The sequence below is a fragment of the Notothenia rossii genome, assembly GCF_949606895.1.
Source record: "Notothenia rossii genome assembly, chromosome: 1".
Lineage (NCBI taxonomy): Eukaryota > Metazoa > Chordata > Actinopteri > Perciformes > Nototheniidae > Notothenia > Notothenia rossii.
Window position 1 is genome coordinate 52,408,788 of NC_136912.1, and position 16,008 is coordinate 52,424,795.

Below are 16,008 nucleotides of genomic sequence, written 5' to 3' on the forward strand. Positions count from 1 at the left end.
ACTGCACGTTTCAGAGTAGCCTTTTATTGTGGCCAGCCTAAGGCACACCTGTGCAATAATCATGCTGTCTAATCAGCATCTTGATATGCCACACCTGTGAGGTGGGATGGATTATCTCGGCAAAGGAGAAGTGCTCACTATCATAGATTTTTTCAGATTTGTGAACAATATTTGAGAGAAATGGTTATTTTGTGTATATAGAAAATGTTTTAGATCTTTGAGTTCATCTCATGAAAAATGGGAGCAAAAACGAAAGTGTTGCATTTATATTTTTGTTCAGTGTATGACTCCCTTGGTCAGCCATCCTCCAGATCATGTGGGCCTACAGACCCAGTGGGACTATACTGTACAAGCCCTGCCATTCTGGGGAATGCAGCCCATTCCTATGCCACATTACACTACACGCCAGACACTGCCTTACACTACACACCAGACACTGCCTTACACTGCAATGCTACCATATATACATGCATATTGAGAAGGAAAGATTGTTACACCCACTCTCATACATATTGCGTTCACCTGTACATTTAAAGAACTGCCCTTATGAGAGTGTGTATAAGTGTTTTAAGTTCAAAGACAAGGGGAACAAATTAAGAGTTTGATGGTTAATGTCGGGAGCCATTTTTCTTTGTCGGGGAGTGTGTGACCCAATCACAATCAATTGTGTGCGATCACAAATGTATGTTTATATTTAATATTATTTTATATTACCTGTTTAACAATGGACAGCTGGGGGCAGTAGATGGCAGAGTAACACTGCCGTAAAGGTGTTTGTTATTATTTACGCATCTGCTGTAAAATGTCTGACGTGATGACGGAGCTGTCGTTAGCTTGCCATTCTGGCAAGACCCGCCAAACGAGCAACAAAAGGAATTTTCTGCTCATAATTTTTACAGGAATATCATCTGTCATCGCGCCCTGCATAGTGGGGCCTGTTACATACGCCACATCCACCAGTAGCTTAAAGTGGACCTATCATGCAAAATGCACTTTTGCACGTCTTTTATCAACATACGCCCTAAACGTCCAGGAGCGACGCTTGGTCAGGGTCCCGTGGCGTGCAGTTGGGACGCGCCGAGGCTCCTTCAGCTTCATTAACGGACGCAAAGAGCTTTCAACTGATTTCAATGTATTACCATCGGCGGTGGTATTTGACGCTCATGGAAGCACCGCATCCGTTTATGTCGGCGGCTGTTAAAGGCAATGTGAGCGTCCATTCCCATTGGATAACGGAGAATTGTACACCCGGAAGTAAGTATTCCCCTTACTGTCGATTGATCTGACAGTGATACCTCCACTACTCATCAACTCAAAACAACATATTATCTTTGTTAATTAAACGACATTGATAGGTTTAAATTGTGTACAATGCTTTTGTGTTTTCCCCCTTCAATTCTGAGAAACAACTTGTTTTCTCTGAAATGTGGAGCGACAAAGAGACTACACTACCCACAATCCCCAGCTGTTGTTGTGACGACGCCTGTCCGCTTTGCGACAAACCTCGTGATCAGCGCCATATAGATAGAAGAGTTACGACAGCGGAAGTCCATAAACGGTTATCGTCACGTGGTTCATGCAGATGAGGATCGTTCCCCGGCGGGCAATGTGAATGCATTGATAACAGGAGATAGAACTACGATTTTTGGTAATTATGAGTGAATAAAGGTTTTGATTTGCAATATTTATAAAACAAATCGATATGTGTATGTATTTACATCAATATGTTTTAAAAAATAAAATAGAATTTGCTAATATTAAGTGATAATATTAAGATTAGTGTGAACAACTAGTTTACATGTTAGGCTAACAGTGCCTTGATTAAAGAGCCTGTTGCTGTTTATTTATAGCTTTGAATTCTTTAAAACCAATATTATCTTCTTAAACTTGTAAACCAGGAGCATCACTTTCTAATGTTTATTGATATATTTAGAGGGAGGGGATCTAAAGGAATGCTTCAAAATTCAGATTAGATTCATTTCTACCATTTTCTTAAATTCATGGTAGTTTCAGTAATCCCATGGTAATTGAGGACACAAGTTATCTAAATGACTAATTTCATCTTTATGGCTTTCAGAAAGGACAGGAGACCGACAGGTGACTATCAAAGGACTAGCAGCAGCAGCAGCAGCAGCAGCAGCAGCAGGATGATGATGATGTTAAATGTGTTGTTTTAGGAACATCCATTGCAAATACATGGAATTCAATAAACATTGAATAGCATATCATGCAGTTTGTCTGTGCCTTTTCCTCCATGTTGTCCTGGTTTGCTGTGCTGCCTCCTAGTCGCCACCTTGGTTTGCTGTGCTGCCTGGGGATGCTCAAATCGCTCCGAGAAAGGAGTACGACTGTACGGCTTCCCCACTGACACAGAGCGGAGGAAAAAAGGGCTGGCTCAAGTCAGCAGGAGCAATTTCACGACCAACAGCAACAAAATATGTGAGGTAATTATATACAAACACTGCATTTGCACTTTTTCACAAAACGAAAACCACACCATTGGGAAAGCTTAATGTTTTGTTTAATACAAAAAAACAGGGAAAAGCTTGAAAAACATAGAGTTGCGACTCAGGGTGCAGGGTGAGGGTCTCAGTGCAGACATCCATTGAATCCCCCTCTGGTTCTTGTGCTGAAAGAGGGAGTAACAGACAGGAGAAAGGGTTATACTTAAGCAATAGCTCACGACAGGCCGTGGTATATGCTCATTATATCACAGCTAAGGGGCGTGGTTCGGCCCGACGCGAAGCGGAGGGTCGACAACCCCCTTAGCTGTGATATAATGAGCATATATCACGGCCTGAAATGGGCTATTGCTTTTATAAAACGGTTACCAAGTGTGGCAATATGAAAGAAAAATACACACTCTAATTTAAATAGTTTTTATTAGTAAATAATGATGTTCAAAATAAAATAGTCCCTCCGTTGCCTTCTGCACAAAACATAGTGCAAGGTGGTTGCTATGCAACAACACTAACAGCAAGCGAACATATTAGACAGAGAGCGTTGATCCATTATTTGGCTGTTTATTTACATGAATGTGTATGTTGCTGTTTATTGTGCACCCACTGAAAAACTGTCCAGCATCAGTAGCATGGCTTACGTGGTCACTTGTATAGGTTGAGTTGTTCGAGGCTGTTGCTTGGCGTGGCGAGAATATTGCTCCACTTTCTCCGGTCCCCGAGATTGGGCTTCCAGTAGCTCTGGAGAGAGCTTTCGCACCTGTGGCCACTAACGGTCATAATTTCTCTGCTTTGTTTCAAGACCCGCATCAGAAAGCTTTTGAATGGTGCTACTTTTCCAGTTGGTCTACCTGCTCTTCACGTAGCTCTGCATGTCGTAGTTTAGGTGCTTTTTTTTCTGGAGATAGGAACTGCTCAATCCACTCCTACATACTATAGTAAGACCCCCCCGGAGGTCGAAGTTAATCTTAAATGTTTCCATTTTATGCTTTGTAAGTTTGTTTCGTAACGGAAGAAATTTAAATATATTTATAAAACTGACAAGTCAAATCAAGCAATCTGATTGGTCGATAGCGTTTTTGCGGACCTCTTTGATTACAGATTTGAAAACATCGTTACTTGCTTTAAAAGTAGCACAATTCATTATGTTAAACCTTCAAAAGTATCTAGATATCCCTGCCCTAATGCCAAAGGAACTGCACACTGAATATGTTTTGCCGTTTGATGTCTATGTCTGGACCGCTGCGTCAAAAAGGAGGGCTTCTGCCCAGCTTCTGCCCCGTTACTTCTCCGCTGCTTTCTTGTTCCAGTATGAAAAGCAAACTGCAGGCAGTTTGCTTTTCAGCCCAACGGTATACTGTTTTTCAGCCCAACGGTAAACTGCAGGCAGTTTGCTTTTCAGCCCAACGGTATACTGTTTTTCTCAGACGCGGAGGGATACTGACTTGTTGTGAAAAGTAACTTACAATTCTACCCGTGGTATACGCTCAGTATATCACGGCTAAGAACCAATCAGATTGCTTGATTTGACTTGTCCGTTTTATAAACACCTATATAGCACACCTATTGGATGGGAAATTGCCTTGGGGAGATAAGGTGTGGTCTTTGTTCCCAACTGAAGTTATGGAACTTTATTATTTGTGAGTTTAACAAAGTATGACAAATGGCATCAGTAACAGATGTGATATGAATTTCTATAAAGTTGTCTCACATTCTTGGTCATATTTTATATACAGTATGTAATGAGTATAACATGTCCAGTAAGTATAAAGTGTTTCCTAATACTGTGTATTCAACCACTATGGAATATGTATGTGGGCAGACAAAACTGAGTTGTTCTGTGTGTGAAGTAACCTCAAGTCACTCCGCAGGCACATTTTGATGCAGACCAGTTTGTCAAGACAAGAAAGGGCAAGACTAGGCTGAGAGCAGAGGCTATACCCACCATCTTTTAGACCCTCCAGAAAAACGCGGGCAAAAATCCTTGATTATGCGGGCTAAATTCCTTGATTATGCGGGCTAAAATCCTTGATTATGCGATTAAACATGCGGGGTTTTCATGCGGTGAAATTGCGGGAAGTTGCTAAGTATGCGGGGAAAAAGAATAACAATTTTTTTAAATATTGGGCTGTCTTATTTATTCTCTCTCACACACAATCTGCCACTAACTTTAAACCCCTTTACTATTCAATCAAACAAATTCAATGTTTATTTATTGTAAAAGCTATTTTAATCTCACACACACACACCCCCCCCCCCCCCACACACACACTTCTCCGCCTCATTCTGTTTTCATTTACTCGTTCGTTATCTGACCAGCTTCAATCTTGTAGGCTACTCACTTCGTTTCTTGTAGCCCTCGAAAGGGTTTTGGAGGTTGATGCCTCAGTGAACGTGCGTTGTTTGGCTTTCTTGTCCGCTTTCTTGTTCATGTTTGAATGAATCAAAGTGGGTCGTCACCGTCGATTTTCTCTTATGCTCCAACACACAGTTGCACGGGGTGCAGAATAGTTTCCCCCCACTTTTTGCCCGGTCTTTAGTAGAAATGTTCGTCGGTAAATGAGATGGATTTGATTTTTTCATCTTGGTGTTTTCTCTATCGTGTGAGCTCCACACGTTCACTCTATACAGTGTTGTTTACATTCTGTGATGCGCGAGCTGATGAAGTCACGTGAAGACGAGTTAACTTTTTTTTTTCTCAACTTTGTGTGGAAAAATGCGGGGATTATGCGGCCTTTTGATAAATATGCAGCCTTTTAAAAATCTGCGCCATTTTGCTGATTATGCGGTAAATTCTGCGATCGCAGAATCGCGTTTTTCTGGAGGGTCTAATCTTTGTGCATCGCCCTGTGGTAAAAAAGAGAAGGAACCCTGCACTAAGATTCACCCCGGGACCTGTATCTACAAAGCCCATAGCTCATGATCACAGCTATAGTGTGAAAGGTGACACAGGTATAATAAGTATGAACTCTTAGTAACAAAAGTAATATTTCTTATTTTTAAGTGGTATCATATTTTAAATGTTCAAAAATATACAGTGCCATGTCTTCTACTTACATTAGTCTCAAAGATTGAGGGAAGAAGGGATGAGGAGACTGAGAGAAAGGAAAGTGAGGGTGAAGAAAGAGAGGACATGGCTAGTGAGGAGAGACAGGGAGGGCCGACACCACCCACTCAGCCAGCAGCCAGTCAGCATACGAGGGAACCAGCAGCCAGTCAGCATACGAGGGAACCAGCAGCCAGTCAGCATACGAGGGAACCAGCAGCCAGTCAGCATACGAGGGAACCAGCAGCCAGTCAGCATACGAGGGAACCAGCAGCCAGTCAGCATACGAGGGAACCAGGAGCCAGTCAGCATACGAGGGAACCAGCAGCCAGTCAAACAGATCTATTAAAAAAATTAAAGAGAAAATTAAAGAGCCAAGAAGGAATCACCATGAAAGCAAAGGCTGCACTAAGAAAAATCAGGAAGGAAAATGCAGCTCTCAAGAAAACAATGAAAATTAGGGACAAGAAATATAAGAAAACGTTTTCAAAAGACCAACTTAAGGGCATTAGGCAGACTCACCACAAAGGGGATGAAATGGAGCAATGAGACAATTAAGAAGGCTTTAAAAATGTGCTTTGCGTGCGGACCAACGGGTTACAAAACTCTGCAGGAATTGCAGATTCCCCTTCCAGGAATAAGGACACTGCAAAGAAGGATGCAATGTGTTAAGTTTGAGCCTGGTGTGTAACAGCTAACATCAATGCCCCTCCACCCGTAACATCACTGCCCTCCACCTGCCAGCACCCAGCCAGAGGAGCGCAAACAACAAAAACAAGCAAGGTGTCCCGTCATGTACCTGGAAGTTTGGGTTGGCAAAATGGAGTAAGAGAGGGACTTGAAAAACCTTGGTGGCTCTCTACTCATGTTGTTACAGTTGTCTTGGTTACAGCTCTCAAGTTTTTTTTGTTGCCATTTCCACATCTTTAGAAAATATGAAATAAAAAATTGAAGTGAAATCAACCTCTTCTCTGGAGAACAAACTTTGATTTCTCTGTCTTGTGAGTTTGCAGTCTTGCTCCTCCACCTTTAACATCACTTCGCCTCCACCTGCCATACAGTAGGTTACTAACAAGATTACTTATATAATACAGTGATAGAATACATGTCTAGTATGCTTACTTATATAAAACAGTAGTATTAAACTTACCTTGTGTTTTCACTCTCACTTAAGTCCCTCTCCCTTTGACATCAATCCAAAATCAGCTGAGCTGCAACATCATACAGACAGGTAATAATGAACATAATCACAAGGACACAATATGGCTCTGCTAAAAACACTCACTCTTACACGCACCAAAGTTATATTTATCTAATATTTAACTCCCTCCACCCCCATATACAATCCCGTTTAGAAGCCCCTCTTCTCTAATTCAACAACGTTGGACGAAATGACATTAAGAGAACGAAATGTACAATTAAAAGGCTGTTCAACGTGTGTTGCTAGCTTGATCCGGTATCCTAGCTTTATCTGTTATCTGTAAACGTTCCCTAAATCTACTAATTTAGGGATAATCCACTGACATCCTTTAATACACATGTTAATTTGAATCAGATGTACTGATAATATCCGCAATATAAATCTTTAAACTTCTTCTTACCTTTAAAAGTCCGTCACGAACGGTCTATCATGCTGCAACTCCACAGCTCTGCTAGCCTTGGCGCTAACTTCCGGGGAACGATTGAGAGGCTCCCCGATCCGCCATTGCTGTAACAAAGTGGTCCATTGGAGTGAACGGAGATGACGTAACTCTCAGTCTATATGGCGCTGCTCGTGATAAATCAACAAGCTCTGTGATTGGATGAAACATAAATTAATTTAAAAAAAATCCAACCGTGTTTCCTAAAAATTACGTTCCCACAAAACTAAACTGCATTCTCAATTAGGTTTAGCTAGAAAAGTATTTTCTCCCACGTTACGTTTGTTATGAACGTATCTCAAACATGTTTATTTTCTACATATCTTCTAGAAACATATTTTCTCCCACGTTACGTTTGTTATGAACGTATCTTAAATACGTTTATTTTCTACATATCTTTGCCATTTAATGATAATAGTCATTTCTAATACCATTTTAGAGCACACATTTGAAATTGAGAATCAGGCTCGATATATGGTTAAATTTAAATCAGTAGGCGAGGCTGTAATTTTGCCAGCTGTTACTCTCATGAGCGAGGCAGACAATAATAGTTTTAACATGCCAAAAAGCTGCTGTGTAGTTTATTGCACCTCAAACATTAAAACTAATCCAGAGTTACGTGTTTCTGTACTTCCTCTAAGAAGAAAGGAAAGTAAGAGCTCTGTGGTTTCAGTCTTGATCGCCGTTCAAATGACAGCGTTGGTTTCCCCAAAAGTGGGCGGGGCTGTAAAGTGATGTAGATTTTTCTCATCTATTATTCAAAACCATTCTATTTATTCTAACGTAAATTACATGCCAGTGTTTTATCTTTTTATTTAGCGATTTGTTTTTGCATGTTTAACTGGGAATGTTTTCATGTTCGCTGATTGGATGTTTTAGCCGCAATTCAGACTTTAGGATGGCCAAAGACACTGCACTACCCATAATCCCCAGCTATCGTTTGGGACTAAGTCCCGTTGACAAACCCCGTGATTAATCTTCAAGCTCTGGGATTTGGATGTTGGAGTGGCAGTGCGCCAAGGTTACGCCGAGCGTCAAGCTCTTTGAAATGGAACGTGTTAGACTATTCAAAACTGGACTTGAACGCCCCCCCAGAACTACACATGCTGGCTATTGTGTTTCGCAACATGTTCTCTATGGCAGGGGTTCTCAAACTTTTTGTTTATGCGGACCACTATTTATTATCAAGGATTTTCGCGGACCACCCCATATGCAAACCGTAAAAATAAGTACATATATAAACTTAGTGTTAAAACGGCGATATTTTTTTATAGTTAATTATAGACAATCAAAAGAAAATGTAAGCCTATCTAATACTTTTGTGACCGGTGTCTGTCTGCGTTGTGTATGCTTCTCAAAGAGGACGGCGGACGGTAATTTAATTAGGTCATCCCAAACAATGCCACAAGTGCGCACGCGCGCAGACAGGTCTACAAAAAACTACCGCTATGCTTAGTCCTACTTTAGTTACTGTACTGCAAAAAGCAGACGGCGCTGCGCTCAACACACACAGACTCAACACCATGGACACACAGGCATGTAAGTAACATAAACAATGTATAGGCCTAAGTTGCATAAAGGCCAAGCAGACAGCGCTGCTTCTCTCTCTCTCTCTATCTCCACTTTCAAAATGTATTTAAATCTAAAAGATTCCCAAAGTTGTCCTGAAATTCACTTATTAAATAAACGAAACGAAAAATATAGCCTACTCAGGGGTGGATCTAGAAAAATATTCATGGGGTGGCAAGAGGGTGGCAGGAGATTTTGAGGGGTGGCATCCCCTGGCAGAAGTATATGCTGATTTAATCGCAGTCATATCAATCAATGTTAACTTGGAAAGCCAAAATATTGACATTTTAACTCAATTACATAGGTGACATTATTGTGTCACATCAGTAAAGCCTGAAATAGAAATATATAAGATGGCAGACATAGGCCTAATTGAATGCATTTTAACTGAACAATAACTGAATTAGTTTGTTTCACTCTTGGACCAGGGGTACCAAATCTATGCATACTGCTGCAATAAGTACATTAATTAACTGTCTCATCGATGTTTGTCTGAATTAATATGATAATATTAACAATCATATTATTCCTATCAGCTGTCAATCACTGTTATGATGCAGCGATTACCATCTGTTCAGCAAAACGCCTCACAAACTTATCAAGATCCAAAGCTTTAGTGCGTTTTGATTCAATGCTGACTACAGCCAAACTTGACAGTCTCTTCTCTGTCATTGTAGACTTCAAATACCTCGTTCCTTCCCAGGGTTCCTGCAGGTTTCAACAACTCAAATTTAAGACTTTTTAAGACCTTTTTAAGACCACTTTGAATAGAATTTAAGACCTATTTCACGGCAAGAAAGTCTGAAGGAAAATTGCTATGAAAGAAGAAATACGTCCCATAATTACTTACAAAGTAAATGTATTCATGTTCAACATAAGAACAATGACTGAACATAACAGCATAACAGTACAGAACTGTGTTAGCGTGTTAGACAAAAAGTGTGTGTGTGTGTGTGTGTGTGTGTGTGTGTGTGTGTGTGTGTGTGTGTGTGTGTGTGTGTGTGTGTGTGTGTGTGTGTGATAGGACTGTGCAATTAATGGTATTTTAATCGCAATTACGATTTTGGCCTACCACAATTATGAAAACAACATAATCGAAAAAAACGATTATTTTGCTTTGCTAGGTTGTGACAGTGCACTAGAACATATTTGATCTAATTAATTTTAGTCTAATTTATTTTTATTTATCATATTTATATATGTTTAGTAGCTTGTGGAAGTGCCCTCCAAAATATGTGTTGATCTTGTTTATTGGTATTTATTATTTTGATATTATTTATTTAAATGTATCATTTATTTAATTTCTTTTTGTATTGGTTTTTCAGTTGAATTATACGTTCAGGGTAACCAACAGCTAAAAAGATACTGTTCAAATTATTATTTGTTTTAAAGTTCAATAAATTGATGTTTTCAAAGTCAAAGAATAATCGTATTTAATAATCGTGATATCAATTATTGACCAAAATAAACGTGATTATGATTTTTGCCATAATCGAGCTGTGTGTGTGTGTGTGTGTGTGTGTGTGTGTGTGTGTGTGTGTGTGTGTGTGTGTGTGTGTTTTATATTCAGAGCTCTGCTGCCTTGGCTACAATCTTTCATCGTTGCTGTTGTATGATTGGTGTTTAACTACGGTATTTAGCGTCTACAGCACCTCCGCTTTTAGGGTTGACGTGGACCCAAACGTCGCCCGGAGGTCCCCCGGTGTTGTTGCGGGACCTGCTGCACTACCTAACGCTGCACTAGCTAAAGCTACATTAGCAAAGCAAACGCTAATTTATTTTGGAAAAGGTGCAGCGGGCTTCAAACACGTTCCCTCCACTGGTTTCAACCAAGCACTAAATTCGATGTTTTCCAACCAAATACGGTTGAACTTACACGTCCCCATATTTATTTGTAAGTAGATTTGAAGATACATGAGTTTCTGATTGCCTCAAGCTGAAGCTTGGTTGCTAGGTTACTAGCTGGGTGTTCTCCAATAAGGGGCAGGGGGAAACAAAGTTAATGATTATTGGTTCCATGTTGATTTATTTCAACACAAATTGTTGGGGGGAACTGAAAAGCTCTTACCGTACTGGTTACTTTGCAGCACGGACATTTCCCCCAAAACACATTTAGAAGCGATCGCTACGCAGAATTACCTTTCAAATCCCATCATTTTTAAGACCTTCTAAATCATATTTAAGACCTTTTTTATTTTTTGGTCATATTTAAGACCTTTTTAAGGCCTTAAATTCAGATTATCAAATGTAAGACTTTTTAAGACCCCGCGGGAACCCTGCCTTCCATGTACAGTACTTGGGTCCGGATGCTTCTCGTTTTGCGCCGTCCAGTTCAAATGAAATCGCCGCCAATCATATTTCCACGCTTGCGCCAGGGCCGGGGGAGGGGTTACAAGGCTCGTGTCTTGTGGTCCATTCACTTGCACTCGGACATTAGAGATTTTCTCTCATAAATGTCCGATGAGCCCAACGACCACTACCCCAGTGCCTGATATCATTAGAAAGCTAGGAATCTCGTCTTTCCAACAGTGTATACAACTCAAAATGTGTCTTTGGGTCAATGCAACTGATTTCGATAGAGAAAGTCACATATGAGGTGGTCCCCGAAAATCCTTGATAGTAAAAAGTGGATTTTATTTAGCTTTTTTCCACGGACCACAGTTTGAGAACCGCTGCTCTATGGCACGTCTCTACTGGGAATTGTAGTTTTAAAACACGTTTTCGTTTTTCCCAAAATTAGAAGTTGACAGTATTAAACTGTGTACAGCCCTGGAGGTTTAGGCGATAGGAAACAAATTGGTGTGTACACATTTAAAACATGTAATTACTAAATGGGTGAAAATCGCTTGTATCCATAATGGGCAGCATTAATATATACCCACATGACAGCTCATTGTTACTTTGTAATTCTACTCCACTACAATTCAGAGGTTAACCTGGAATTTTTACTCCACTACATTTATTTTATTTACTTTGCAAATTCTGATTAATGATGTGAAATATAAACAACCCTTAAAGCAGACTTTAGTTACACCTGAGTAAAATTCAGGGAAAGGTGATTGTCAAGTGCCAACAATCAGGAGAGATATTTGATAGTTGGTGCTTGAGAAGACTAAACATTTATCTGCAGATCTCAATAAAGTATATTCATTAATCGTTATTCTCTACTAATAGTTCATTAAAAACGGTATAAAATTGCTATTTTGCACATCCCTCTCAAGATTTCAAGATTTTCAAAGGTTTATTGACATATCATATACACAACTACGGTGTAGTTATGCAACGAATGAAAAACTTGGGTCACAGATTCCTCAACAGTGCATTACAAGACATCTATCAATATGTGTGTATACCTCCACCATTAAACTGTCAAATTCTGCACATTTCTTATACTATCTACATGTATAATATCGGTTAAAATAAGTGCTTCAACATAGTTAACATTGCAGGAAAGCAATATATTAGACGTTAAGTACTTTGTCAGGCTTAATATTGATCTGTAGATAGATACCCCCAAAGCTTTTTTCTTATTTGAAAGAAGACCCTAACCTAAAGTATTATTTAATGTGTTAATAAAGGTTAATTAGTTTGTCTGTTTTGCACATCCTCATATTAATATCTTTGTACATCTGGCACTAAACTGTTTTATTGTAGAGATAACTTACAGTATCTTCTTGATTTTTTATATTCTATATTTCTATCATTGACCTTCTACTTTCCCTCTATGAAAGTATGTACTCTTAATATTTTTATGTTTTCGTCAAATATAACGTATCAACAAAAAAATGCAATAATGTGCTTTAACCACTAGACGGTTAAAGCACTCAAGTTTACAGTGTTAACACAATAAAATATACTGCTGTTTCCAGTTTAGTTTATGATGGATGTATTTTGATATCCACACATATATTGTTTGTATATTTGTAACACCAAACCGACAGAAAAGATGGTCTTAACATGACCCAGTGGTCTAGTTAATCAAAATAATATTATCAAACATAATATTAAAATGAACTCTTATTTTGAAAATACAGCTTCCTGTGTTCGACTGAGCTGCTCCGACCCTCGGTCCTGAAGGACTCCAAAAGTCTGACATTATACAATCAAATAAATAAATAAACACAAGGATAATTGTGTGTTATTGTTGAGTAAATAAGAGTGTGTGGTTTAGAAAAGAATACAAAATTAGAAGGAAAAAACGATCAATAAGATACTGTAAGTGATCTCTACAATAAAACAGTTTAGTGCCGGATGTCTAAAGATATTAATAGGAGGATGTGCAAAACAGAAAAACTAATTAGGCTTTATTTAAACATTAAATAATACTTTAGGTTAAGGTCTTATTTTGAATAAGAAAAAAGCTTTGGGGATATCTACAGATAAATATTAAGCCTGACAAAGTACTTAACGTCTAATATAATGCATCATTTGTTTTGGGACTTGACAATCAACTTTCCTGCAATGTTAACTATGTTGAAGCACTTATTTTCAACTGATATTATACATATTAATTATACTCTTATAAGATGTATGTAGATAGAATAACAAATGCGCAGAATATGACAATTTAATGGTGGAGGTACACACACATATTGATAGATGTCTTGTAATGCACTGTTGAGGAACCTGCGACCCAAGTTTTTAATCTCCGACCTTGTCAGGTATTGAACATTCAATAAATAAAGAACACATAATTATTAAATATAAAACTCAGAATTTGTGTGATTATACTAAATGATTTACAAATAAACACCACTGCATATTTACAACTGTTTCACATGATGATGTAACGAAATTTTTTCCAACTTGGGATCAATAAAGTATGTCTTATCTTAAGATGATCGATGGCTACTGCCATATTTGCAAAATGTGCCTCTGAACCTTGACAAGTGCATGTTTCAGGCTTATCAATTAACAACAGGAGGAATCACAGATATAATACCAGTTGTTAAATAAAGCTCTTCTGACCTTAGCTGTCATGTGGGTATATATTAATGCTGCCCATTATGGGCACAAGCAATTTTCACCCATTTATTAATTATATGTTTTAAATTTGAGTGTTTCCTCAAATGTTCCTGTTTCCACGGCAGACTATCCAAAACTGGATTGGAATGGGTCCACCACCCCCCTCCCTCGTTTTCAAAAAACTATGAAACAATAGAGATTTCAGTTTTCTGAGCCCCTACTCTCCCCCTAACTGACAACAACAAAAGTCTGACATTATTCAATTAAAATAAAGAAATAAAAACAATAAGTGTGGATTGATATTGTGTTAGAAAAAGGTTTATAAACGCTATGAGAATGGATCTCCCAACTCATCTATTACTAACGTTCAAGGAGCTCTTTGCAAGTCAATGGGACTCCCTGATAGTTGAAACTCGACTCCCTGATAGTTGAAACTCGAAACTCGATGCGTTGGGAGTGAGAATGTCTTGCTTGTACTGGCATATGAATGGCAAACGCTTCCGTCGAAGCTTGAGAAAAGTTGAACCCAAAGTGCGTAAGACGCACACAACTCATTCAACAACACCGTTAGCTACGGGAATATCCGTCTATGCCCCCATTAATGCATATTCCATAAGGCTTGAGTTTGTCGTAGCCATCTACGTGCCATATGAAATTAGGCCATTGTGAAAAATACTTTCTTCGGCTGAGACGTCTTCTCAGGCGAGCTTGAGAGTTGACTGGCTCGAGCAGAGAAAGAAGGATCCTCAGGTCTTCTTTCCGGATGCGGATACCTCGCTCCAAAAGCTTTGCATACATCCAGCGATATCCATGAAGTTGTCCAGGGCCTTCCAATTGACCAACTATATAGTCGATAGCATCTTCCAAATCAGCATGTTTCGGACGATTTAATCCACACGCTCTCAATATTCTCCTTAATGTACTTTTACTAACAATTATCCCTTGCAAAGCAACTGTTGTCAGGATGTCTTGATTACTTATCCCAAGGCCAAAGCAAAGCATAATTAAAGCGTACATAGCTACAATTGACAAGTGTGTGGTGGCTGGAATGAATGACTTGGTCTTGTGCACTGCCAGAATTCTGTTTTATTTTTATTTGTCTGCACAAATTAATAAAACGTGGCCTCGTTTTATTTAAATTGAGGCCACAAATGACATCTCGTGCGCACGAATGAGTAAAACGTGGCCTCATTTTATTTATTTTTCTCTCTATGAACCCTCCAGGGCTCCGTAGATTTATTTTACCAGTCTTTGTTTGCTTTGAGATGTAGCCTATAAGAGTCGTTGTAGTTGCTGCACATGGAAACTCATGTTTCCTGATTTTGTTGCTTCATAACAAAAGCTAAATAACGGGGCGGTGTATTGTAAAAAATGTCCACTCTTAATGTCTAATACTACATGCATAAACCTACATAAAAATACATATACATTCATCAAGTAAATAAAACGTACCTCCAGTTGCGCAGTACTTGAGTAAAGTGTTGGAAATGGATATAAAAAATCTTAAAACAGTCATTTGCACAGCCATCTTTATTATGAAAAAAATATGAAAACTATTGTACAGCACAGCATTGTTACGTATCATTAAATATGACCTAAACATATTCAAAAAGGTTATTACGACAGAGCCCTCTCAGTGATTACGAGCATGCGAGGAACAGATGAATGTGTGTTGAGTTTCGGGGGAGCAGCTTGTGGAGATCCAGCTTCTGGGGTTTTCAACCAGCACACAGTCTGAGCCCAGCAGCGTCTCCCCGCTCAGTCTGGAGAAGGAGACTGACTGACCGCCGGCCCACATCCAGCGACCCGGACCTCCAGACAGACCTGAGGTAAACAGGAGGTACTGATCAGGATCCAGTCCTCAAACTCACACAGGAACACATTTTTATTCTTATCTTAAAGCTGTCTGTGTCAGATTCACACAACTCTCTTAGCTTCACAAACTTGTTAACTGTGAGGTTGGGGAATGCACTGACAACTAGCTATAATTTCCTTCAATCATTTATTTGATTTCTGACACACACACACACACACACACACACACACACACACACACACACACACACACACACACACACACACACACACACACACACACACACTCAAACTAACAATAACAAACACATGCACAAACATTTACACGCTCACAAACTGTCACACACATACAATAATAATAATAACAATAATATATTTATTTTGTAAGCGCTTTTACAGGTGCTCAAAGTCGATTTACAGAGATAGTGAAAAGAAAAGCAAATAAATATAGTTGAAGTCAAATTAAAATCAAGCAATAATTTAACATTTAACAACAATCACACATTAAAAGCCA

At 39.0% G+C, this 16,008-nt stretch overlaps 1 protein-coding gene and 1 long non-coding RNA gene across 2 annotated transcripts in view; both read right to left on the reverse strand.

The window, feature by feature from the left end:
* Positions 1 to 3,892: 3,892 nt before the first annotated feature.
* Positions 3,893 to 10,648, reverse strand: LOC307032633. Its single transcript, XR_013806328.1, has 5 exons — positions 10,367 to 10,648; positions 7,107 to 7,213; positions 6,656 to 6,716; positions 6,028 to 6,429; positions 3,893 to 5,847 (listed from the first exon to the last, which is right to left on the reverse strand). It is a non-coding gene; the product is annotated as an uncharacterized lncRNA (long non-coding RNA).
* A 4,538-nt stretch (positions 10,649 to 15,186) lies between these two features.
* frem1b (Fras1 related extracellular matrix 1b) overlaps positions 15,187 to 16,008 on the reverse strand; it is a 273,903-nt gene continuing 273,081 nt past the window's right edge. Inside the window, exon 36 of the mRNA XM_079670558.1 lies at positions 15,187 to 15,503. Coding sequence (XP_079526684.1) covers positions 15,313 to 15,503 — 191 coding nt within the window. The 3' untranslated portion in view covers positions 15,187 to 15,312. The remainder of the gene's footprint in view (positions 15,504 to 16,008) is intronic.